The sequence below is a fragment of the Anolis carolinensis genome, unplaced genomic scaffold, assembly GCF_035594765.1.
Source record: "Anolis carolinensis isolate JA03-04 unplaced genomic scaffold, rAnoCar3.1.pri scaffold_9, whole genome shotgun sequence".
Classification (NCBI taxonomy): Eukaryota; Metazoa; Chordata; class Lepidosauria; order Squamata; family Dactyloidae; genus Anolis; species Anolis carolinensis.
In genome coordinates this window covers 3,704,608-3,732,274 of record NW_026943820.1, presented here as the reverse complement: position 1 = coordinate 3,732,274, position 27,667 = coordinate 3,704,608, and the positions used below count along the sequence as shown (strand labels likewise).

The 27,667-nt window shown below is 41.1% G+C and overlaps 2 protein-coding genes across 3 annotated transcripts in view; both read left to right on the top strand.

The window, feature by feature from the left end:
• Window positions 1-18,316, top strand: part of galns (galactosamine (N-acetyl)-6-sulfatase) — a 55,527-nt gene extending 37,211 nt beyond the window's left edge. For both annotated transcript variants that reach the window (XM_062961885.1, XM_062961884.1), the window contains exons 12-14: window positions 2,053-2,174; window positions 10,266-10,383; window positions 15,068-18,316. In XM_062961885.1, the coding sequence (XP_062817955.1) occupies window positions 2,053-2,174; window positions 10,266-10,383; window positions 15,068-15,154 (327 nt within the window). In that variant the 3' untranslated portion in view covers window positions 15,155-18,316. The remainder of the gene's footprint in view (window positions 1-2,052; window positions 2,175-10,265; window positions 10,384-15,067) is intronic.
• A 169-nt stretch (window positions 18,317-18,485) lies between these two features.
• Window positions 18,486-26,944, top strand: aprt (adenine phosphoribosyltransferase). Its single transcript, XM_003229484.4, has 5 exons — window positions 18,486-18,693; window positions 20,193-20,296; window positions 21,717-21,850; window positions 24,049-24,127; window positions 26,464-26,944. Exons 1-5 carry the CDS (start codon window positions 18,599-18,601, stop codon window positions 26,604-26,606), a joined length of 555 nt encoding a protein of 184 aa, XP_003229532.1. The 5' UTR covers window positions 18,486-18,598; the 3' UTR covers window positions 26,607-26,944.
• The last annotated feature ends 723 nt before the right edge of the window (window positions 26,945-27,667 follow it).

Sequence of the window (27,667 nt, the reverse complement as noted above, 5' to 3'; positions counted from 1 at the left end):
ATCTTGTTTGCTGTGTTATACTGTGTCTTTGTGTCAATAATAATAATAATAATAAGGATTGGAAGAGACCCCTTGCGGCATTTAGTCCAGCCCCCTTCTGCCTTTTTGCACCAAAAGCACTAGCAAAGCACCCCCCTTGATAATTAATTATTAATGAAATAATAATTCAAATACTATTATAAACAAAACTCTGGAAGGCACACACTGGGCGAGGGAGGGGGCGAGGGCCGGATAAATGGCTTCGATAGGCCGAATGTGGCCCCCGGGCCTTAGTTTGGGGACCCCTGGTGTAAACGAAGGAAAGGAAAGAGAGAAAGAAAGAAAGAAAGAACAGAGGTGTGATGCCTAGGGCACCTTTGGCCCCTGACCCTGTGGCCATTACTGTCCAGGATGAAGAAGACTTGGGTTTTTTCCCATGTCAGCAAGATTCAACTCCTTTCCAGATGCCTCATGTTGACATCTCCGAGCCAGAGCCAATTAAGGATGCCCTTGAAACTGTGCCAGCTCTCCCAGATTCTCTGGAAGGTTTAGTGTTTGATCGTAGGGCATTTGTACAAACAGAAAGATCGCAAAGACAAAGTTTGCGGAGAAGCGGCAGATTAGCGGAGCGTGGAGACTATGGCGAAACCCTGTTCTCTTGGGAAGAATTTGGGAGTTAGACACCTGGCGCGGTGACTGTGACAAGCTCAGTTCTCTTGGGAAGTTTTAGGGAGTCAGGCACCTGGATTGGGGGAGCTTATTGAAGTTCAATAAAAGTGTTGCGCTGAGAACTTTCCTTTGCGGTGTCAACTTTACTTCTGACTGGAAAGCAACATCGTCTCTAGCTCCTGGAATTCAAGCGGCCTGAAGGTGCGCTACTCTTGAGTAGACCGGGCGCCGGTCTACCTCCTTGCCCAAGTTTGGACTGCGTTTCAGCTCCTGTTCAACTAGTTCCTGCCTTGCTTTGAAATACTGCTTTTGGACATTTACCCCAGAGAACTCTTATTGCCTTTTTGATCCTTTCTCCCCACTCAATACTTGGGCCGAGTTTGAGTGTGTTTCGGTTTTGGGACTTTGGACTCTAATACTGGACATAAGACTTTCACTTATTGGACTAATTTTGATCTTTTCTGGAAGGTCAACTTTGCTGCTTATTTCCTTTTGGAACTTTATTTGCTTTAATGAAGATATTATATTGTTATTGGTCTCTGTGTTGGTTTTCGGTGCTCTCGCTGCCTTGGGGTGTAACAAGAGGAAGGAAAGAAAGAGCCACAAACAAAATGCATTCTAGGACATCACCATGTATATATGCTAGTAAATCTAGAAGTACAACTCAAAAATTCAGTCCCCAGAAACTGAGTTGACTTATCCACGGGTCAACATAAATATTGTAATTCGTATCCATAAGGAAACCATCCCTTTCTCTGAAGAGAGTGGCAATAATAATTTGTCCTGCAGACTAGGACTCAATGGAACAATGGGTTCAAATGACAGGAAAGGAGATTCTACCTGAACATTAGGAAAAATTCCCTGACCATAAGAATAAGAGCAGTTCACCAGTGGAAGCTTTTAAACAGAGGCTGGCTGGCCATCTTTTGATGGTGCTTTGATTGTGTTTTTCCTATATGGACTCACTCTATGATTCTATGAACCTAAAGGAAGCATCGACTCCTACTCTCCGCTTCTAGCCTTTTTGAATGCAAGAGGAACGGCAGCTGTGGTTTTGGTGCTTCTTTCCATGGAATGACCCTTGATTTATCCACAGGTCATATCAAAACCTATCGTTTCAGCTCCAAAACCTGCCTTATATAGTCAACTTATACATGCATACATGCTGTAATTCTAATATTTGTGTTTTGCAGGTATTTTTTAGAGGTTGTTAGCCACTGTGGATCTCAGTATAAATGTTGTTGGTGTTATGCGACCATGCAATTCACTCCCTAGTTCCTTCTCTGCTTTCACATCCCAAGCAAAGACTTTCCCCATTTAAACAGGTTTTCAAATGGTCCGCTTCTCTCTTTGTCTGTTTGTATTACAGGTTTTGACTGAATGCTTCTTGTTTTTCCATTACAGGGCATTGATTTCTGCCCGGGACAGAACGTTTCCGGAGTCACTTCCCACGATCAAGAAGAGCACTCCAAGCTTCCCTTGCTCTTCCACCTGGGAAAGGACCCTGGGGAGAGATTTCCCATCAGGTGAGGAAGGCATGCCATGGGAAGATGTTGGTTCTTACCAAGAGAGATAACTGTCAAATAGCCTGAACCTAAAACAGCGTCGTAGGGTGGGAAGAGAGCCCAAGGGCCATCCAGTCCAATCCCATATGTAGGAAGACACCATCAAAGCCCTCCCAACACATAGCCATCCCGTTGCTACTTAAATAACCTCCAGAGAGGGAGATTCTAATGGACTTCCAGGCAACATATTCTGGAGAACAAGCCGTATGAGGAGCGGCTTAAAGAGCTGGGCATGTTTAGCCTGCAGAAGAGAAGGCTGAGAGGAGACATGATGAGGTCCAGGGATCAAAATGTGAGGGTAAGTCATAGAGAGGACAGAGCAGGCTTGTTTTCTACTGCCCTGGAGACTAGAACACAAAACAAGGAAGGAGATTCCACCTATATGTTAGGAAGAACTTCCTCACTGTGACAGCTGTTCAGCAGCGGAACTCTGCCTCAGAGTATAGTGGAGGCTCCTTCTTTGGAGGCTTTTAAGCAGAGGCTGGATGGCCATCTGTCAGGGGTGCTTTGAATTAGATTTTCCTGCTTCTTGGCAGGGGGTTGAACTGGATGGCCCGTGAGGTCTCTTCCAACTCTACAATTTTATGATTCTATTATTCTACTATTGAATAACCCTTACTGTCATGAAGTTCTTCCTAATGTTTAGGCGGAATCTCTTTTATGTAGTTTGAGTCCATTACTATGTTGTGTTTTATTCTCTGGAGTAGCAGAAAGCAAGCTTGCTCCTTCCTCAATGGGACATCCTTTCAGATACTAAATTATTATTATTATTATTGACACAAAGACATAGTGTGACACAGCAAACGAGATATATATGCTGGATTTCGTAACACAAAATTACAAGTCGAACACTTCCCAAGTGATTATTATTATTATTATTATTATTATTATTATTATTATTATTATTTAATATTATTATATAATAATATGGAGCCCCGGTGGCAAAGTGTGTTAAAGCACTGAGCTGCTGAACTTGCAGACCGAAAGGTCCCAGGTTCAAATCCCGGGAGCGGAGTGAGCGCCCGCTGTTAGCTCCAGCTTCTGCCAACCTAGCAGTTCGAAAACATTCAAATGTGAGTAGATCAATAGGTACCGCTCTGGCGGAAAGGTAAGAGTGCTCCATGTAGTTGCCAGTGGCCACATGACCTTGGAGGTGTCTACAGACAACGCCGGCTCTTCGGCTTAGAAACAGAGATGAGCACCAACCCCAGAGTGTGAGTAGATCAATAGGTACTGCTCCAGCGGGAAGGTAACGGCGCTCCATGCAGTCATGCCAGTGGCCACATGGCCTTGGAGGTGTCTATGGACAATGCCGGCTCTTTGGCTTAGACATGGAGATGAGCATCAATCCCCAGAGTCGGACACGACTGGACTTAACGTCAGGGGAAAACCTTTACCTTTACCTAAAGAGAGTGTATGTGTTGAGCAGTTATTATATTTTCCTTTACCACGGACCCCCGTTTAATATATTTTATTATCACAGCCCATGAGGTTTAAGTCAAAACTTGTTGTCCTCAAAATTGAAAACCCTAATTGCGTCAAATATTTATTTACAAGGGTCTTCAGATTTGGAAAAAAGTGCTCCATATGTAAATGCTTTAGACTGTAATGCAAAATGTGGGGTAGTTACATTTCAGGATTTCAACTACCAGAATTCCCCAAAATCAGCTACAAGGAAGGATAATGGGAAGAGTAACCCCTAGGCATTAGGGTTTTATCTTTTCAAGACAGACCGACCTGTGCTTGGCTTCCAGCTGGACACCATCAGAAAGCATAGGCATTATACTATATCAGCCACTCATAAGGATGATCCTGGAAGATTTCAGGATTCTGAATGAGGGATACCTATCCCATAATAAGTAATTCTACCCACAGATCTCCTCTTTGTGGGGCTGCTCTTCATCTGAACTCTTGGCCTTCCGTTGTTACCATATTCTTTGAGTGCTGTAGATGCTTATCTATCAGAGTTGTTGTGTGTTTTCCAGGCTGTATGGCCATGTTCCAGAAGTATTCTCTCCTGACGTTTTGCCCACATCTATGGCAGGCATCCTCAGATATACCTCACAACCTCTGAGGTTGCCTGCTATAAATGTGGGCAAAACATCAGGAGAGAATACTTTTGGAACATGGCCATACAGCCCGGAAAACATACAACAACCCTGTGATTCCAGCCATGAAAGCCTTCGACAACATGCTTATCTATCACTTTCAATTGATTCAGTGCATGTGCTTCTAGCAACCTATGGAGAGTAGGTGTAAAGGGGGAATTTCTTACTACGGATCAAGGTAGACGGGGGTTGGACTGGATGGCCTTTGGGGGACCCTTCCAATTCCGTGTCTCAATGTGGATACAAGGATGGCACACAGCACACACGAACACATGCTTTCAAAAGCAAAATACTACGACAGTTGGGGGATGCGCCTGCTTCCATTTTATCCAGAGGTGGGGAAAAATACAAGGCAAGGGAATTAACAAACAGCATTGTTGTCATGCTGACAATGGTGCTGCAATGTATCTGTCCAGATGTCTTGAACACCTATTGTCTGAACAACTTGACGGCGCTGCCTTGGTCCCAGAGGCTGCCCGAAATGCGTATTCCGTCTTGGCAAAGAGAAGATGCCAAAGGGAACCGCAGTGGAAGAATGAGAGGGATGCGCAGGTGGCACACACGGCGAGGAGGCGCATTCGGGGCGAGAGATTCCCCCTGCGGCCGACGCGGAATGATTCCACACCCGGAGGAGGAAGGCGCAGAGTGGACAGAGCCCCGGGTCGTTGCACTAATTGTCACTTTACTCCGAGAAGCCCCTCGGGAACCAATCAGGGGCAGATCGGAGGAGCGAAGGCCCAGGCTCAGGTGTGACGGGCCTTGAGTTCATTTAGCGTAATTGTGCTCCTCGCCCTGGCCTTCTCCGGGTGCATTATTAACCCCGTCGTGGCCTGCAGCGAGGAGCCGGCATTGAGATATGGCCTCCATCCATCCTTGGGCTGTGAAGGAGCCATTAATCTCCAAGCCATCCATGCTACCTTTCCAGTTATCTGCCAAGACGAGACCAATGTGGTGGCCATCCTAGCTGAGAAACAGAATCTTTCTCACAATATATAATGCTCAGCGCCCTGTTAGGGTAGTAGTTCCCAACCTTTGAGCATCCAGGCATTTTGGGCTTCAACTCCCAGAAATCCCAGCCAGCTTGCCAGCTGTTAGGAACTGTGGGAGCTGAAGTCCCAAACATCTGGAGGCACAAAGGTTGAGAACCACTGTTTTAGAGGCATACATATGCATTAAGAGTTTTGCACACAGCAATGCTGCGCATCGTGGTTGAGCATTTATGTGTTTCAGACCACAAACCCAACCTTGAGCCGCAAGGAGAGGCAGATGGTGGTGGTGGTGGTGGTTGTTGCTGTTGTTATTATTATTATTATTATTATTATTGACAGAAGGACACAGTATACCACAGCAAACAAGATATATATACTGGATTTCGTATCAGAAAATCACAAGTCGAACACTTCCCAAGCATTTAGGACTGTGTGATATATTATTATTATGATTATTATTATTATTATTATTATTATTATTATTATTGACACAACGACATAGTCTGACAGAGCAAACAAGATAGATATGCTGGATTTCGTATCACAACATCACAAGTCGAACACTTCCCAAGCATTTAGGACTGTGTGATGTATTTTCGGATGATATTACAGTAGAGTCTCACTTATCCAACGTTCTGGACTATCCAACGCATATTTGTAGTCAATGTGTTCAATACATCGTGATATTTTGGTGCTATACTCGTAAATACAGTAATTACTGCATAGCATTAATGTGTAATGAATTACTTTTTCTGTCAAATTTGTTGTATAACATGATGTTTTGGTGCTTAATTTGTAAAATCATAACCTATTTTGATGTTTAATAGGCTTTTTCTTAATCTCTCCTTATTATCCAACATATTCGCTTATCCAACGTTCTGCCGGCCCGTTTATGTTGGATAAGTGATACTTTACTGTATTATTATTATTATTATTATTATTATTATTATTATTATTATTTTCTGACACAGCAAACAAGATAGATATGCTTGATTTCGTATCACAAAATCACAAGTCGAACATTTCCCAAGTGTCTAGGACTGTGTGATGTATTTTCAGATGATGCGTGCAGATTCCAGTCGAGTGGCCTTTTGCAGTTGGTAGATCGTAATTTTGTCAATGTCTATTGTTTCCAAATGCCGACTGAGATCTTTTGGCATTATTATTATTATTATTATTGACGCAACGACGTTGTATGACACAGCAAACAAGATAGATATGCTGGATTTCGTTTCACAAAATCACAAGTCGAACACTTCCCAAGTGTCTAGGACTGTGTGGTGTATTTTCGGATGATGCGTGCAGGTCCCAGTAAGGTGGCCTTTTGCAGTTGGCAGATCGTAATTTTGTCAATGTCTATTGTTTCCAAATGCCGGCTGAGATCTTTTGGCACGGCACCCAGTGTGCCCATCACCACTGGGACCACCTGCACTGGTTTCTGCCAGAGTCTTTGAAGTTCAATCTTGAGGTCCTGATAGCGGCTGAGTTTTTCCTGTTGTTTTTCTTCAATGCGACTGTCACCTGGGATGGCAACATCAATGATCCAAACCTTTTTCTTTTCCACAACTGTGATGTCTGGTGTGTTGTGTTCCAGAACTTTGTCAGTCTGGATTCGGAAGTCCCACAGTATCTTTGCGTGTTCATTTTCCACAACCTTTGCAGGTTTGTGATCCCACCAGTTCTTAACTGCAGGGAGGTGATACTTGAGGCATAGGTTCCAATGAATCATTTGGGCCACATAGTTGTGCCTCTGTTTGTAGTCTGTCTGTGCAATTTTCTTACAGCAGCTGAGGATATGATCAATGGTTTCATCGGTTTCATTGCACAGTCTGCACTTTGGGTCATCAGCTGATTTTTTGATCTTGGCCTTGATTGCATTTGTCCTGATGTCTTGCTCCTGGGCTGCAAGGATCAGGCCTTCTGTCTCCTTCTTCAGGGTCCCATTCGTGAGCCACAGCCAGGTCTTCTCTTTATCAGCTTTTCCTTCAATTTTGTCAAGGAACTTTCCATGCAGTGTTTTGTTGTGCCAGCTGTCAGCTCTAGTTTGTAGTGCAGTTTTCTTGTACTGGTTTTTTGTCTGCTGTGCTTTGAGGAGTTTCTGATTTTTGACTTCAATCAAAGCAGGTTCTTCACTTTGTTTTACATATTCTGCCAGGGCATGTTCTTCTTCTTTGGCTGCTTGTTTTACTTGTAAGAGTCCTCTGCCCCCTAATCTTCTAGGCAGATACAGCCGGTCAACATCACTGCGAGGGTGCAGTGAATGATGAATGGTCATGAGTTTTCTTGTTTTTCTGTCCAAATTGTCCAGTTCCATCTGTGTCCAGTTTATAATGCCAGCAGTATATCTTATGACAGGGATGGCCCAGGTGTTTATGGCCTTGATGGTGTTGCCTCCATTGAGCTTGCTTTTGAGAATTTTTCTGACCCTTTGTGTGTATTCTTTGCTGGCCACAGTCTTCACATGTTCATGCTTGATGTTGTCCAGCTGTAATATGCCCAGATATTTATAGGCCTCTGGCTGGTGACACCTTATTGTTTGGACATTGGGCATATTTATGCCCTCACTTTCAATTATTTTTCCCTTCTTCAATGCCACTGTCGAACATTATTATTATTAGAAACACAACAAGATGAGTCCACAGCAGACACTCTGCTGGCTGTTGTATTGGATCACACGTCGGAAACTTCCCAAGTGTCTAGGACTGTGTTGTTATTTTTTTTATTATTATTATTATTATTATTATTATTATTATTATTATTATTATTATTGTTGTTATTATTATTATCATTATTTTATTATGACACAGCAAACAAGATAGATATGCTGGATTTCGTATCACAAAATCACAAGTCGAACACTTCCCAAGCGTCTAGGACTGTGTGATGTATTTTCGGATGATGCGTGCAGATCCCAGTCAGGTGGCCTTTTGCAGTTGGCAGATCGTTGTTGTTATTATTATTATTATTATTATTATTATTATTATTATTAGTTGTGCAATGACAAACAGTCATTGATGTGTGTTGAATATTACTATCCTGCTACTCAGTGGATATTTTTCTTCAGCTGTGGAATGACCTGCTGGAAGAGATTCCTTCACTGGAGACACTTTCTGCATTTGTAACAGCAGTAAAACCAGTCTCTTCCGTCACATTATGTGTAAATTGCGAGTTTTAAAGCCTGTATTGACTGATTTCTATACGTCTTGGCCTTTACTGAGACCATGTTCCTCGCTTCAAAGCTGCTGATGGGGGAAAATGACACAGTGATCGTATTCTCTGGGGTTTTTTGCTGCTGTTTTTCATAGAACCACGGAGTTGGAAGAGGCCACTAGCACTGTCTAATCAAACCCTCAACTAAAACAATCCCATAAGATGGCCATTCAACCTCTCTTTTGAAGAAAGAGAGCCTAACCACGTTTCAAAAGCACTCCTTTTCATTGTGTTTAGGTGGAATCTCTTTGCTTTCAATTGGAACCCATTGATTCATGTTTTGGTCTCCCGAGCAGCAGAAAACAAGCTCTCTGCTTTTTCCGCACCGGTGCTTCCCGCGCTGCTTGATGGGAAGGAACAGCAATTAGTTTTGCCAGGGACCGGCATCGTATTTATATCCATTGGCTTCAGTTGTTTCCTTCTTTCCTGGAGACTTGCACAGATCCAGAGACGATGCTCTAAATAGCATTGTGTTCCAGAACTTTGCCAGTCTGGATTCGGAAGTCCCACAGTATCTTTGCGTGCTCATTTTCCAATACTTTTGCAGGTTTGTGATCCCACCAGTTCTTTGCTGCTGGGAGGTGGTACTTGAGGCATAAGTTCCAATGAATCATTTGGGCCACATGGCTGTGTCTCTGTTTGTAGTCTGTCTGTGCAATTTTCTTACAGCAGCTGAGGATGTGATCAATGGTTTCGTCGGTTTCCTTGCAGAGTCTGCATTTTGTGTCATCAGCTGATTTTTCAATCTTGGCCTTAATGGCCTTTGTTCTGATGTCTTGCTCCTGGGCTGCAAGGATCAGGCCTTCTGTCTCCTTCTTCAGGGTCCCATTTGTGAGCCAGAGCCAGGTCTTCTCCTTATCAGCTTTTCCTTCAATTTTGTCAAGGAACTTTCCGTGGAATGTTTTGTTGTGCCAGCTGTCAGGTCTAGTTTGTAGTGCGGTTTTCTTGCACTGATTTTTTGTCTGCTGTATTTTGAGGAGTTTCTGATTTTTGACTTCAATCAAAGCAGGTTTATTTTTTTTTATTATTATTATTATTATTATTATTATTATTATTATTATTATTATTATTATTATTATCTCCTCCTTGCAAGTGTCCTTTTTCTTCCGCCCGAAGCCAAGTCGAGTTCCTGTTTCACCCCATGGTTTCCTTGCACATAGCATACAATCTCTCTTTTCTCTCTTTTTTGTATCCCTGGAAGGCTGCCAGGAAGATCTGTAGTATTTATAGACCTGACTCAAACCATGTGTTGGGTTTTTGCATGTGATTGATTTTGGGAGAAGAAAGTGGACCACAAGCCGAGAGAGAGAGCCAGGGGTCAGTCCCGAGCGCAGCCTTGTTTCCATTTTATCTCCGAAAGCAATTTGCTCTGCTTTTGTTTCCTCGGAGACTCTTAATATGATGGGCAAAAATGAGATCATGGGGTATTAATCCTCCGTTTAAGAACTACTCGAGGTAATACCTCCCTGAAAGGGAACACGGTAAGCCACTTAAACAAATACCTGCTGCACTTTATAATCCGGCAAAGAGTTAAGGGGTGGGTGGCTCAGGAGTGGATGATGGGCTGGCAGATCCCAGTCCCATCATTTAACAAATGCAAGGCAAGACGTGTTCCAAAGTGTGTGGAAAAGCTGCATACAGGACCGCAAGGGCTCAGACCCATGTGGTTTTCTTACAAACTGCAATCAAAGTTGGTATTTGTGCTTCCTTCTGAATTAACTCCCATTCTTTTTCCACCATTCCAGCTTTTCCAGTGCTGAATACCAAGATGTGATGGGAAGGATCTCTCCCGTCGTGGAGCAACACAAGGAGACAATGCTCCCTGGGCAGCCTCAGCTCAATGTCTGCGACAAGGCAGTCATGGTAAGAGAAATTAGGACAGAAATATTCCTCAAAAACCTTGGCTTTTACTGCATTCTTTGGAGTGTCAGTATCTCCTTTTATGCCCAGAGATGCCTTATGAAAGGGGATGTTTTTACAGGTTAGTAGACATCAGGATGATAGCAATAATAATGGTGATAATACTGTGGGACTTCCGAATCCAGACTGACAAAGTTCTGGAACACAACACACCGGACATCACAGTTGTGGAAAAGAAAAGGGTTTGGATCATTGATGTTGCCATCCCAGGTGACAGTCGCATTGATTAAAAACAACAGGAAAAACTCAGCCGCTATCAGGACCTCAAGATTGAACTGCAAAGACTCTGGCAGAAACTAGTGGAGGTGGTCCCAGTGGTGATGGGCACACTGGGTGCCGTGCCAAAAGATCTCAGCCGGCAACAATAGACATTGACAAAATTACGATCTGCCAACTGCAAAAGGCCACCCTACTGGGATCTGCACGCATCATCCGAAAATACATCACACAGTCCTAGACACTTAGGAAGTGTTCGACTTGTGATTTAGTGATACGAAATCCAGCATATCTATCTAGTTTGCTGTGTCATAATAAAATAATAATAATAATAATAATAATAATAATAATAATAATAATAATTGGCAGATCGTAATTTTTGTCAATAGACATTGAGAAAATTACGATCTGCCAACTGCAAAAGGCCACCCTGCTGGGATCTTCATGCATCATCCGAAAATACATCACACAGTCCTAGACACTTGGGAAGTGCGATTTTGTGATACGAAATCCAGCATATCTATCTTGTTTACTGTGTCATAATAAAATAATAACATTATTTTTATATACCGCCTCCATCTCCCCAAAGGGTGGCTAACATGGGGCCAAGCCCAAAGAATTACAATAAAAACAAAATAAAATACCTACAAGACACCCGACAGCATATGGTAAAAATACTGATAACAATAACATAGTAAAACAAACTTAATAATAACAGTAAAACATAACAATAGTAGTAAAATAGAGTGTAAAACAGTACAAAATTTAATCGAGGGTGAGCTGGGCCAAAGTACGAGGCGAAGAAATTGTAAAACCCGTGGGTGAAGTAGATGGATAAAGTGCTGTATGTAGTGGGAGTCTTGGGTGGGATAAACAGTGAGGTAGCTCTCAACTGAGGAATGAGATAAAGGGCATCAGGAAAACAGTTAACACTAGGACGGAACTTGATATAGGAATTAGTTATTCAATCTTCAAAAGCACACCGAAAAAGCGAAGTTTTAAAGCTTTTCCTGAAGGCTTTTCTAGTTGTTTACATCTCTATATCGCAGCAACAGGAGAGAATACTACCAGACAGCTCGGAAACACACAACAACCCTGCTAATTGTTCTTTCGATTGCCTGGGTGGCCTTATTCCGGGAGTCCTCTTTGCTGGGTGGCCATTGCCACCTGGCGGCAGCCATCCGAAAGGCAGATTCCCGAACTCTCTCCGTCCGTCCCTCCCCCTGGGGTTCCCCTGCTAAACAAAGAGGATAAAAATAGCTCAACCATCAAGCAGGAGTGACCTTTTCTATTTGACAGCCGAATTCTCCCACTGCTTCAGGAAGCGAAGGTCTGAGAAAGAGATGCCGGAGAAGAAAGGAGGGAGGCAGGGAGGGATCTGACACTAAGAGGATGCTTGATCCTGCTGCACAGAGTTTGGAAAGTTAATTTATTTTAATCCAGAATGCTCCCAGCCTCATATTGTCCAGAAAAAGAACTAGAATTGAAGCAATTCCCCGTCTCATAGAGGAAGGAATAAGAGAGGATTGATTGCACTGGACAATGTTAATGTGGGATTTGTGTATTGATAGTGTTTAAATGCAATTTGTGCCATGCTTATATTGCGGAAAGAGTTAATTGCCAAGAAGCTATGATGACCTTGATGTGTGGCTGGAACTAGGGAGTATCCAGACACAAGTGTTTGTGCATACCGATTGCGTCAGTTCAGTTGAGTTCTGTCTGCCTAGAGTTTGAGTCAAGTTCTGTTGGAGGACAGAGCAGTCCTGTGTTCGTCTGTCGTCTGCAAGTCTGTTTGTGTTGATTACTGCTGCATACAGTAAAACTTTGTAAATAGTTTTACCAACGTCTCTGAGTGTTTCTTCGTTCTGCGCTCCACTGCTTCCATCCAACTACTGCTGCGCTGCAAATACATATTTTGGTACTTCGTATGTTAGACCTGTTTCTGGGTATATTTGACATGCTGATTCCAAAAATGGCTCTGTTTTCCCTCCATTAACTTTAGCTTTTGAGATCCAGATCGTAGGTCGTCTGTCAGACATCCATAGGAAACCATGATCACCATATCAAAGAAGTTTTTGTTGTTGTTGTTGTTGGCAGTTTCTCAAGTTGCTCCTGAAATGGAAAAAAAACTCATTATACGATGATGACGATTATTATTATTATGATTATCATCATCATCCCGCTTTTATCTCTTCAGTAAGACGCATTTAAGTGTGTGTGTTAAAGCGTTGAGCTGCTGAACTTGCTGACTGAAAGATCGGCGGTTAGAATCCTGGGAGTAGGGTGAGCTCCTGCCGTTAGCCCCAGCTTCTGCCAACCTAGCAATTGGAAAACATGCAAATGTGAGTAGATCAATAGGTACCGTCCCAGCGGGAAGGTAACAACGCTCCATGCAGTCACGCCAGTGACCACACGACCTGGGAGGTGTCTACGGACAACGCTGGCTCTTTGGCTTAGAAATTGAGATGAGCACCAACCCCCAGAGTCGGACACGACTAGACTTAACGTCCGGGGAAAACCTTTACCTTTACCTATATATACAGTATATATACACCACTTGCTTGACTAGAGGGGAAGAGTACAAAATACCCTATAAAAAATATGAGCACAAAGTCAGCGGCTCCTGCATATTATTTTTTTTTTATTTTTTATTTATTTACAGTATTTATATTCCGCCCTTCTCACCCCAAAGGGGACTCAGGGCGGATCACATTATATACATATAGGGCAAACATTCAATGCCCATAAACACATCGAACAGAGACAGACAGACACAGAGGCAGTTTAACCTTCTCCTGAGGGGATGTTCAATTCTGGCCACAGGGGGGAGTAGCTGCTTCATCATCCACTATGACGGCACTTCCTCATTCCAACGTCGTAAATTAGTTAAATTTGCCTCCCCACTTTATAAGTGGTACCTTATTTCCTACTTGATAGATGCAACTATCTTTCGGGTTGCTAGGTCAGCAACGAGCAGGGGCTATTTTTTATTTTTTAATTGATGGGTGCTCACCCCGCCACAGGCTGGCCTCGAACTCATGACCTCATGGTCAGAGTGATTTATTGCAGCAGGCTGCTCACCAGCCTGCGCTACAGCCCGGCCCCGGCATAAACCCCATCGCAAAATATCTGCTCAATGTATTTGGTGGATGTCCTGTCCCAGCTTTCTTCTGTGCTTCTTTTATGAGTCCCTGCCTGTTCTTTGCAGACATCCAAAGGCAATAAACTGCATGCACTTGTGATGTATAGACACCCTATTCTCACCCTGACTTTCCGTCCCCCGTCTGCATTATACATCTGCAGGCAATTTTCCCATCTTTCCTTCCTTTCAGCCACAACCGCAAAATTTGAGGAGCTGGAGTGCCGATGCCTGCCTTTATTCCAGAGCTGCCTCGCTATTCCCTCTTTGGGGTCTCCGATAATCGAGCCAACCTTTGTACGGCTGCCCTCAACTTTGAAAGGCTCCGTAATTATTTTGCGCAGGCATATTTGTGGAGATTACCCCCAAAGAGCCCCAGAGAAGACGGGCGTCTCGGAAGGCCAGGGGTGAAGGCAGATAAGAACATTGGCGCTTTAATGAGCGGCTTGATGGATTAGAGCGCCAAGTGATGGATTAGGAGGCATTTACATGGAGGCACCCAAGGGACGATGGGGGGACCGGGCTCCCATGATGCCTCCATCGCTGAATTATTGGCACCGTTTTGTAGAGGAAAGCCAATGTCAAGCAGGGAAAAGAGAGCTCTCTGGGTATATTTGACCTACTAATTCCAAAAGTAGTGCCGATTTTCCAATTAGTTCTAGTTTTTGAGATACAGAACATAGGTCATCTACTAGTCGCCCGTAGTAAAGGTAAAGGTTTTCCCAACATTACGTCTAGTCGTGTCCGATTATTAGCGTTGGTGCTCATCTCCATTTCTAAGCCCAAGAGCCGGCGTTGTCCGTAGACACCTCCAAGGTCCATGACTGCACGCCCCGCCGGATCTATGGATCTACTCACATTTGCATGTTTTTGAACTGCTAGGTTGGCAGAAGCTGGAGCTAACAGTGGGGGCTCTCTCCGCTCCCCCAATTCAAACCTACGACCCTTTGGTCTGCAAGTTTAGCACATAGTATGACACAGCAAACAATATATTGGATTCCGTGTCACAAAACCACAAGTCGAACACTTCCCAAGTGTTTAGGACTGTGTGATGTAGTTGTGCCTCTGTTTGTAGTCTGTCTGTGCGATTTTCTTACAGAAGCTGAGGATTATTATTATTATTATTATTATTATCATCATCATCATCATCATCATCATCATCATCATCATCATCATTTAGAGTCCCCATAAGCTGTAAATGACGAGAAGGCATGCAACCACCTCTGTCTTCCATCCTGATTGTGACTCTTCTCTTTTTCTTCTTATTCTTAGAATTGGGCTCCTCCGGGCTGCGAGAAAATTGGGAAGTGCTTGGACCCTCCGCAGCCAGACCCCCAGAAGTGCTTTTGGCCCCATTGAGCCGTCCTTGCCCTCCAAGCACCCATTCTTTCTACTGCCTGCAGACTTGAGATTTTGCATCCACACTTCTGCTGCATCTGATGATCGTATTTCCTCTGGAAGAGAAGCCTTGTGCTTTCCCTCCTCTTTATCTCAGGGTCCTAAATTTGCAAATTCAAGAAGGCGGGATAAATGGCACAGGAACTTCAGTTTTAGGTCAAAAATATCGGAGCTGGAGCTGGATGTTTCTTACATTTTGCTAGGAAAACGAATCTTTGCAAATTCATGGATAGTCTGGGTTGCATCGAGCATCAAAAGCAGGAAATTCGGGATATTTCCAGGTCCGACTTTTTGCTTTCTTCCTCCAAATCCTGGTATTAAGTAGCTCCAACTGATTAAATTTAAATAGAAGGAAACTTCAGAAGAGTGGGAAACTATGACTCCGGAAACAAGTGTTTGCACCCTTGGATGACTTTGGGCAAGTCACACTCTCTCAGCCTCAAACAGAAGGCGATGGCCAACTGCTTCTGAATAAATATTACCAAGAAACTCCACGATAAGTTTACATATTGGGGATGATAGAATGAGAAGACCAAGCTGAGTTTATTCCTCTAGCTATGCTGTTTGGGGGTTTCTGGGAATTGTAGTCCAATGATACAAATAAGCGCATCCATTGCCATGACGCTCCTTTTACAAATCTTTATGGTTTCAACAGTACATGTCTACGAAGTGCCAAAACTTAGTATGAAGGAGCCATCGCCTTTAAAAAAATTATCTATAAAACGATGGCATATTTTTCTATCTTTGTTAAGAGATCATTATTGTTGTTGGGTTTATGATTTCAACGTCATCGCCAATAGTAATACTTGACTGGTCTGAAGAATGGGGAGCATGCTTGTTCCATCAGTGTTTAACATTTACACAAATGATCAGCCACTGCCAGAAGGGACAGAGAGTTTCATCTATGCTGACGATCATGCTTGTTCCATCAGTGTTTAACATTTACACAAATGATCAGCCACTGCCAGAAGGGACAGAGAGTTTCATCTATGCTGACGATCGTGCCATCACCACCCAAGCAGAGAACTTTGAAATGGTTGAACAGAAGCTCTCAGAAGCTTTAGGTGCTCTTACTGCCTCTTACAGGGGAAACCAGCTGAATCCTAATCCATCCCAAACAGACACAGAATTTCATCTATGCTGATGATCGTGCCATCACCGCCCAAGCAGAGAGTTTTGAAATGGTTGAACAGAAGCTCTCAGAAGCTTTAGGTGCTTTTACTGGCTGTTACAGGGAAAACCAGCTGAATCCTAATCCATCTCAAACAGACACAGTTTTATCTATGCTGACGATCGTGCCATCACCGCTCAAGCAGAGAACTTTGAAATGGTTGAACAGAAGCTCTCAGAAGCTTTAGGTGCTCTTACTGCCTCTTACAGGGGAAACCAGCTGAATCCTAATCCATCCCAAACAGACACAGAATTTCATCTATGCTGATGATCGTGCCATCACCGCCCAAGCAGAGAGTTTTGAAATGGTTGAACAGAAGCTCTCAGAAGCTTTAGGTGCTTTTACTGGCTGCTACAGGGAAAACCAGCTGAATCCTAATCCATCTCAAACAGACACAGTTTTATCTATGCTGACGATCGTGCCATCACCGCCCAAGCAGAGAACTTTGAAATGGTTGAACAGAAGCTCTGCAAATCTTTAGGTGCTCTTACTGCCTATTACAGGGAAATCCAGCTGATTCCTAATCCATCTAAAATGCAAACATGTGCTTTTCACCTTAGGAACAGACAAAGATCTCGAGCTCTGAGGATGACTTGGGAAGGAATCCCACTGGAGCATTGCAGCACATCATCATACCTGGGAGTCACTCTGGATCGTGTTCTGACTTACAAGAAGCACTGCTTGAATATCAGGCAAAAAGTGGGTGCTAGAAATAATTTACAAAAGCTGACTGGCACAACCAGATACAGTGAAGACATCTGCCCTTGCGCTTGGTTATTCTGCTGCTGAATTCACATACCCAGTGTGGAATACATCTCATAATGTCAAAACAGTGGATGTGGCTCTTAATGAGACATGCCACATTATCACAAGATGTCTATGTCCTACACCGCTGGAGAAATTACCGTATATACTTGAGTATAAGCCGACCCGAATATAAGCCGAGGCACCTAATTTTACCACAAAAATAACTGGGAAAAGATTGAGTCCAGTATAAGTCGAGGGTGGTAAATTTCAGAAATAAAAACAGATACCAATAAAATTACATTAATTGAGGCATCAGTAGGTTAAATATTTTTGAATATTTACCTAAAGCTCAAATTTAAGATAAGACTGTCCAACTCTGATCAAATCCTTATTGTCATCTTCTTGAATGTCAATGTGCTTATGTGTCCTTTTAATAATACAGTTGAGTCTCACTTATCCAACACTCGCTTATCCAACATTCTGGATTATCCAATGCATTTTTGTAGTCAACGTTTTCAATACATCGTGATATTTCGGTGCTAAATTCATAAATACAGTAATTACTACATAGCATTACTGCGTATTGAACTATTTTTTCTGCCAAATTTGTTGTCTAACATGATGTTTTGGTGCTTCATTTGTAAAATCATAACCTAATTTGAAGTTTAATAGGCTTTTCCTTAATGCCTCCTTATTATCCAACATATTCGCTTATCCAACATTCTGCCAGCCCGTTTATGTTGGATAAGTGAGACTCTACTGTAATAGAGTAAAATAATACATATATTAATAATAATAATAAATACAGGAAAATAATACAAGTACAGTAGAGTCTCACTTATCCAACATAAACAGGCCGGCAGAACGTTGGATAAGCAAATATGTTGGATAATAAGAAGAGATTAAGGAAAAGCCTATAAAACATCAAATTAGGTTATGATTTTACAAATTAAGCACCCAAACATCATGTTAGACAACAAATTTGACAGAAAAGCAGTTCAATACGCAGTCATGTTATGTTGTAATTACTGTATTTATGAATTTAGCACCAAAATATCATGATATATTGAAATCATTGACTACAAAAATGGCTTGGATAATCCTGAGGCTTGGATAAGTGAGACTCTACTGTACTTTATAACTGTATCCTCAATTCTCATCTGACACCATAGATAAATAAATAAAGCGGTCTGCTTTTTTCTGAACCTCTCAGCTATTGAATTTATGCATAGTAGTATATTAAACATTGGAAATAATAATAATAATAATGAATAGGATTAATAATATTACTATATTATTATGTATTAATGATGATAATATGTTGGGAGGGATTCAGGAAATCCCAGTGCATAAGAATTCCTGTGATTTCTGCAGAAATGATGACGTTTCAAAGAGGTTTCTGGGTCCTAGCTCCCGCCCGGTTCCTCCTCCTCCCTCTGGCCTTCCGCGCATGCGTGCCGGGGCCTGCCCGGGACCTGACTTGAACCATGGGGACGGAGCAGGAGCGGGAAGCCAAGCGGCGCCTGGTTCGGGAGCGGATTCGGGAATTCCCGGACTTCCCATCGCCGGGGATCCTTTTCCGGTTAGAGGAGGGGGTGGGAGGCGGGCACAAGGGGGCTCCTGAGCATGTGCAGAGGGCAGCAGCAGATTTAGGGCCTCCCACGTGCCTGCAAGGGCCAGGCTGTCCTCACAGGCTTTGCAGGGATGCAAAGGGAGGGAATGCACTCTTAGCATGTTTAGAAATAACTTTGCAGGGATATGACATGGATATGCACTCTTGGCATGCTCAGAGGCAGCCTTTGCAGAAGTAGAATGGGTGGGGAGGCACTCTGCACGTGCTCAGGGGCACTTTTGCTGAAGCAGAATTGAACAAAATACTCTTGGCATGCTCAGAGGCACCTTTGCAGAGAGAGAAGGGAAGGGAATGCACTCTTAACATGTTTAGAACTACTTTTTGTAGTGATATGTCATGGGTATATGCACTCTTGGCATGCTCAGAGGCACCTTTGCAGAAGTAGAATGGGTGGGGAGGCACTCTGCACGTGCTCAGGGGCACTTTTGCTGAAGCAGAATTGAACAAAATACTCTTGGCATGCTCAGAGGCACCTTTGCAGAGAGAGAAGGGATGGGAATGCACTCTTAACATATTTAGAACTACTTTTTGTAGTGATATGTCATGGGTATATGCACTCTTGGCATGCTCAGAGGCACCTTTGCAGTTATAGAATGAGTGGGAATGCACTTTAGACATGCTCAGAGGCATCTTTGCAGAAGTAGAATGGGTGGGAATGCACTCTTGACAAGTTTAGAAATACTTTTGCAGAGATATGAGATGGGCAATGCACTCTTGGCATGCTCAGACGCACGTTTGCAGAAGTAGAATAGGTAGGAATGTACTCTTGACAAGTTTAGAAATACCTTTGCAGAGATATGAGATGGGGAATGCACTCTTGGCATGCTCAGAGGCACCTTTGCAGATATAGAGTGCATGGGAATGCACTTTAGACATGCTCAGAGGCACTTTTGCAGAGATAGAATGGGTGGGAATGCACTCCTTATATGTTTAGAAATACCTTTGCAGGGATATGAGATGGGTAATGCACTCTTGGCATGCTCAGAGGCATCTTTGTATATATAGAATGCGTGGGAATGCACTCTTGACATGCTCAGAAATACCTTGCAGGGATAGAAGGGAAGTGAATGCACTCTTGGCATGCTCAGAGAAACCCTTTGCAGGCATAGAATGGATGGAAATGCACTTTAGACATGCTCAGAGGCACCCTTGCAGGAAAATGCAAGGGAGAAAATCGGAGGTTACATATAAACACTGCGCATTATTTGACAGCCATGGCTTTTTAACCTTTGTCCCTTCTAGTTTCATCGGACTTTGGCTCCCAAAGCCTCCATAATCATTAGCCGTGGATTCTGGGAGTTGAAGTACAACCCTTTAATGGTCAGTTATCTATGAGTTTTTAAACTCTAGGCTACTTATTAATTCCATGGGCAAAGTTCAGGGTAAATACCTGCAGATGTGAGCGACTTTAATTAAAATAATGTTTCCTTTTTTCCCCTTTTTGATAGTGACATCACCCCTCTCTTGAAAGACCCCCTCGCCTTCAAAGCTGCCATTGATTTGCTGGAAGATTATATCAAGGCCTCCCACCCAAAATTCGATTATATTGCGGGTGAGTTCATATAATTATAATAATTAATAATAATAAGTCCTAGACACTTGGGAAGTGTTCGACTTGTGATTTTGTGATACGAAATCCAGCATATCTATCTTGTTTGCTGTATCAAAATAAAATAATAATAATAAAAAATCTCATTTGCTGTGTCATACTATGTCTTTATGTCAATAGAATAATAATGATAATGATAACAATAATAATAATCTCATTTGTTGTGTCATACTATGTCTTTGAGTCAATAAAATAATAATAATAATAATAATAAGGTCCTAACCTGCCTCCAAATAAGTATTCTGCCCACCATGAAACTCCCTTTTTATTCCCCAAATATATATCTATGTTGTGGGTGGATCTACACTGTTGAATTAATGCAGTTTGATGCCAATTTGGCCGCCTATGAAATTATTATTATTATTATACATATTAATGATAATAATAATAATCATCATTATTATTATCCTGCCATTAGGAAGATATCTCTTTTTATTTGTATAATAATACTAATAATAATAAATCATTATCCTCCTTCTGCCATTACATAGGTATCTCTTTATTTGTATAATAATCATCATCATCATCATCATCATCATCTTCTGTCATTAGGCAGGTATCTCTTTGTATTTGTATAATAATAATAATAATAATAATAATAATAATAATAATAATAATAATATATCATCATCATCATCATTATCCTCCTTCTGCCATTAGGTAGGTATATCTTTTTATTTGTATAATAATAATAATAATAATTATTATTATTATCATCCTTCTGTCATTAGGCAGGTATCTCTTTTTATTTGTATAATAATAATAATAATAATAATAATAATAATAATAATAATAATAATAATAATAATAATAATAATAACAACAACAACAACAATAAAGCATTGTCATTCTGCCATTAGGCAGGTATCTCTTTTTATTTGCATAATAATTAATAATAATAATTAATAATAATCGTTGTTCTGCCATTAGGCAGGTATCTCTTTATTTGTATAATAATAATCATCATCATTATCATCATCATCATCTGCTATCAGGCAAATATCTCCTTTTATGCAGAATCCTGGGAGTTATAGTTTCACAAGGTCTTCAGACTTTGTTGAAGGCTTTCATGGCTGGAATCACTGGGTTGTTGTTCATTTTCCAGGCTGTCTGGCCATGTTCCAGAAGCATTCTCTCCTGACGTTTTGCCCACATTCATGGCAGGCAGCCTTGGAGGTTTGGGGGGGGGGGGGGGGGGGTCTTCAGACTTCCTTGCCAAAGAGTGCAAACTACAACTCCCAGGATGCCATAGGCGTTAAAGTGGTACCAAACTGCATTAATTCTCCAGTGCAGATACAAACCTAGATATATATATATATATATATATATATATATATATATATATATTCCCCCTTTGCTCTAGGTCTCGATTCCAGGGGTTTTCTTTTCGGACCCTCTTTGGCCCAGAGGTTTGGAGTCGGGTTCCTTCTGATCCGGAAAAAAGGAAAGCTCCCAGGTCCCACGGAGTCGGTCTCCTACACTCTGGAATACGGCAAGGTAATCGTCCCTTTTATTTTCGGGTTCAGCAAACTATAAATCCCTGCATCTCTGCAAGAGTACCTTATGCAAACTGCAAAGTTCTATGCAAGAGTACCTGGGACTTTGGGCCGCTCCGAAACTCTTCCAAGAGAACGTAGCTTGCATCTTTTGCTATCGTGAGTTTAATTCTCTTCAAATATTTATACAACGTTGGTTTTGAATTCCATGGCTTTTAATGAGCCGATTTGGGTCTCGATCAGGAGAGAAAAAGTAAAAATAGTAATTGCATTTGTGTGAATAAAAGAGGATATTTGCTTGAAGGATGATGAGGAAGATGAAGATCATCCTTCAGCCATCAGGAAAATATCTTCTTGTATTCAGACATTATTATGATTATTGTCGTCAAATATCTCATTTTATTCAGACCATTATTATAATATGATGATGATTATTATTTTCATTATTTTTATTATCACCTTTCTACCTCCAGGCAGATACCTCCATTTATTCAGACAATAATAATAATAATATCATCATCATCATCCTTCTGCCATCAGGCAAATAGCTCCTTTTATTCAGACCATTATTATTATTTTCATTATTTTCATTATCTTTATTAACATCTTTTTGCCATCAGGCAAATACCTTCATTTTTTCAGACAATTATTATAATAATTTATTATTATTATTATCATCATAATCATCCTCTGCCATCAGGCAAATATCTCCTTTTATTTTGACAATAATAATAATAATAATAATATCTTTATCATCCTTCTGCCATTAGGCAGGTATCCCTTTTTATTTGTATAATAATAATAATAATAATCATCATCATCATCTGCTATCAGGGAAATATCTCCTTTTATTCAGACCGTAGTAGTAGTAATAATAATAATAATTATTATTATTATTATTATTATCATCATCCTTCTGCCATTAGGCAAGTATCTCTTTATTTGAATAATAATAATAATAATAATCTGCTATCAGGCAAATATCTCCTTTTATGCAGACAATTATTACAATATTAGTAATATTCATATTATTATATTTATCACCCTCATCCTTCTGTCATCAGACCAATATCTCCTTACTAAATTATATTACACTATTGACATATAGGATGATGATGATCATTATTCTTGAGCCATCAGGCAAATATCTGCTTTTATTCAGACTTTTGATACAGGAAAAGAGTTCTGCACTGAAAGAGGAGTTCTGAAACTTGTGTTTTAAATGTTTAAGCTGCTTATTCATTGCAGGTTTCGGTTGCGTCATTTAACTCTAAGCCACCTTGAGTCCCATTTGTAGGAGAGAGAGAGAAAAAGACGTTAAATTGAATAAATAAGACGAAGAAAAGATTCCAAACCCGGTTTGGGTGGAGGAGCTTCTGGAGATGAGTCATTGGGGCTTTTTGAGATTTTCTTCCTCCCTCCAGGATTAAATCAAGTTTTTACTCCTTCAAATAAGGACACTCAACCTTCCTCCTTCCCAGGGGTGAAATTTTTATTACAGTAGAGTCTCACTTATCCAACATAAACGGGCCAGCAGAACGAATATGTTGGATAATAAAGAGAGATTAAGGAGAAGCCTATTAAACATCAAATTAGGTGATGATTTTACAAATTAAGTGCCAAAACATCATGTTATACAACAAATTTGACAGAAAAAGTAGTTCAATACGCAGTAATGCTATGTAGTAATTACTGTATTTACGAATTTAGCACCACAATATCATGATGTATTGAAAACATTGACTACAAAAAAGCGTTGGAAAATCCAGAACATTGGATAAGCGAATGTTGGATAAGTGAGACTCTACTGTATTTATTATTGGGTTGCTGTGAGTTTGCCGGGCTGTCTGGCCATGTTCCAGAAGCATTCTCTCCTGACGTTTCGCCCAAACCTATGGCAGGCATCCTCAGAAGTTGGAAACTAGGCGAGGGAGGTTTATGTATCTGTGGGAGGAAAAAAAAACTGTTGTCAGTTTGAGGCAAGCGTGAATGGTGCAGTTGGCCACCTTGGATTAGCATTGAATGGCCTTGCAGTTTCAAGGCCTGGCTGCTTCCTGCCCGGGGAAGGTAGTCTGTTCGAGTCCAAAATACCTGGAAGGCCGAAGCTTGCCCATGCGTGGTCTGAAGTGTGGCTGGCCAGAGAAGTGGCCCATAGCCCTGTGTTGGTTGCGATGCCCACTCATCTCCCGTCTCTTTCAGGCCGAGCTTGAAGTCCAGAGCGACGCCGTCCAGCCGGGTCAGAAGGTCATCCTGATCGATGACCTGCTGGCCACCGGAGGTGAGGATCGGGCAGAAGATGCCCACGGCTACCGTTGACCCCATCCCCGAAATTCACAAGAGATCGCTTTTAGGTTTTGGACATTTAAGATGGTTTTTATTTCTCCTTCCTTTGCTTTTGGGTTTCAGTTTCGCCCTGCAAAATTATGTATCTTGGGTCAAGTCACTTACGGTACTTTGGAGCTTGCAAAATTGTGGGCAAGATCTGGAAGGAAGTGCCCCAGAAGCAAAGGAAGAAAGGGTGCAATTTGACATTAAAAAAGAGGAAGGAGGAGAAGCAGGCCTTTCTTCGGAGGCTGACATGGCAGCCCAGTGTGTCTCAAGAGGCAAAAGGAGCATTTGCAGGATGCCAACCTCCCCTACTGCCCTGTGCTTGCACAGTGAGACACAAACAGACAAAAAATATACATACATACATACAAAATATATACACATGTATACACACATATACACAGTGTGTGTGTGTATATATATATACACACACACACACATATACAGAGAGACTATGTATGTATGTGTGTGTATATGGACAGAAAATATACACACATATATATGGACAAAATATATACATATGTGGACTGTGTGTGTGTGTGTGTATATATATATATATATATACACACACACACACACACAGAGACTATGTATGTATGTGTGTGTGTGTGTATATGGACAGAAAATATACACATATATGGACAAAATATATACATATGTGGACAGTGTAACACACACAGAATATATATATAGAGAATGTAAATATGAACTGAAAATATATGTATACATATATATGGACAAAATATATACCTATGGACAGTGTGTGTGTGAGTATGGACAGAAAATACCCACACATATATATGGACAAAATGTATACATATGTGGACAGTATATATATATATATACACACAGAATGTGAGTGTAAGGACAGAAAATATAGAGATATATATATGGACAATATATACAGATGTGTGGACACTATATATATATACACACTCACAGAATATAATGTATATGTGGACTGAAAATATATGTATACATACACACTCATACTGTGTGTGTATGTATGTACAGTAGAGTCTCACTTATCCAACATTCGCTTATCCAACATTCTGGATTATCCAACGCATTTTTGTAGTCAATGTTTTCAATATATCGTGATCTTTTGGTGCTAAATTCCTAAATACAGTAATTACAACATAACATTACTGCATATTGAACTGCTTTTTCTGTCCAATTTGTTGTATAACATGATGTTTTGGTGCCTAATTTATCAAATCATAACCTAATATGATGTTTAATAGGCTTTTCCTTAATCCATCTTTATTATCCAACATATTCGCTTATCCAACATTCTGCCGGCCCGTTTATGTTGGATAAGTGAGACTCTACTGTAAATATATACACACACACTGTGTGTGTTTGTATATATATATACACAAAGTATAGAAGAAAATTTATATATATTGACTGAAAAATGTACATGTAAATACCCTGTTTCCCCGAAAATAAGACATCCCCGAAAAATAAGACCTAGTAGAAGTTTTGCTGAATTGCTAAATATAAGGCCTCCCCTGAAAGTAAGACCTAGAAAAGTTTTTGTTTGGAAGCATGCCCAATGCCTGCCAAACAGAACACCGTAGCATGCAGGATTGGTAAATGTATGTACCATAAAGTGTTGTACATGGAAATAATGGTAGTAACAAGAAATTCTTGATAGGATTCAGTTTGTCTGGTTATGCTGGTTTGAGATGACAACTACTGTACAGTATATAATAAATGTTCATTTTTTAGTTCAACAATAAATGTGAATTGTTCTTCATGAAAAAATAAGACATCCCCTGAAAATAAGACCTAGCACATCTTTGGGAGCAAAAATTAATATAAGACACTGTCTTATTTTCGGGGAAACACGGTATATATGCACACTGTGGACAAAATATACATATATCGATATATATGTGTGTGTATGTATATCTCTATATCTATGCATAATACGTACATGGACAGAATCTGGATTTCGCTTTGAGATAAATGAGTTATATAAATTCAAAACAAAACAAATGCTGTAAAATCATACATAAAATTACAGTAAAATAATACATCAAAAATACAGTAATAAATAAACTGCATCTTGTTGCTCCAGCATGATGCTGTGATCACTTTGCATGATCAGAGGTTGAGAACAGAAGTAAGAAATAGGCCCCTATGAAGGGAAATCCACTCCTGAAAGAATTATTATCATGATGATGGGGGGGGGGGGGGAAGGGTCTTCACTGAAGCTTTTGCACCAATCCTTGTTTGGAAGCTCTTAACTTCAAACCAATGTGATCCTATTTCTTGCAGGGACGATGCGGGCGGCCTGTGAGCTGATGTCCAAGCTGAAGGCCGAGATCCTGGACTGCCTGGTGGTCGTCGAGCTGACCTTCCTCAACGGGGCCAAAATCCTCAAGCCGTTCCCGCTCCATGCGCTCCTGAAATACGACTAAAGGGCAAGTGAGAGACCCAGCTTTGCTTTCCTCAAAAGCAATAAATAGGTTTGCGATTTTTGGCCTTCACCTCCTATATCCAGCCATGCAAATACGGGGAATTGTGGTCCAAAAAAAAAAAAAGCCTCACTTGCAAGCGCCAAGTCTCACTCATTATCGGCAGAAAAATCTCAAAATGTTTCAGCTTCTCAGATTAGATCACGATTCAACCCAATAAGGAATTAAACTCCTTGCTTTCTTCTTCATCATCACCACAATAATTACAGCTAATTTATTAATCATTGCCGGCTTTAAAAAAGCACCTCTACTTTTTTGCAAAAAATAAACTCTCATCATGAGTTCTTCAGTTATTTCTACTTTATATATTAAAACAACGAAATATCGTGCGTGGAGTTGGAAAAGTTTTTGCTGCAATTGCCATATGGAGTACGTCGTTTTTGGTGGAATCGATGGGGGAAAAGGAAAATAATAATTGAATTTTAGGTCCATTTTATTTCTACAGTATTTTATATATTAAAACAATGGAATATTGTGCCTTGAGTTGGAAATGTTTGCCGCAATTGCCATACGAATTACGTCATTTTTGGTGGAATTGATGGAAAACAATAATATTTTAGGTCCATTCTGCAAAGTGGATTACAGTATACATTTTGTTAGGTTGCTTGCTGTGAGTTTTCTGGGCTGTATGGCCATGTTCCAGAAGCATTCTCTCCTGACATTTCGTCCGCATCTATGGCAGGCATCCTCAGAGGTTGTGAGGTCTGTTGAAAACAAGGCAAGTGGAGTTTTTATATATATCTGTGGAATAATGTCCATAACTCGTCTGCTTGAGGCAAGTGTGAATGTTGCCATTGATCACCTTGATTAGTATTTAATGGCCTTGCAAGTTCAAAGCCTGGTTGCTTCCTGCCTGTGGGATTCTTTTGTTGGGAGGTGTTAGCTGGCCCTGGGTTTTCGGAAAACGAATTTCAGGTAGGAGTTGTTAGCTGGCCCTGATTGTTTCATGTCTGGAATTCTAGTTTTCAGAAACAATCAGGGCCAGCTAACACCTCCCAACAAAG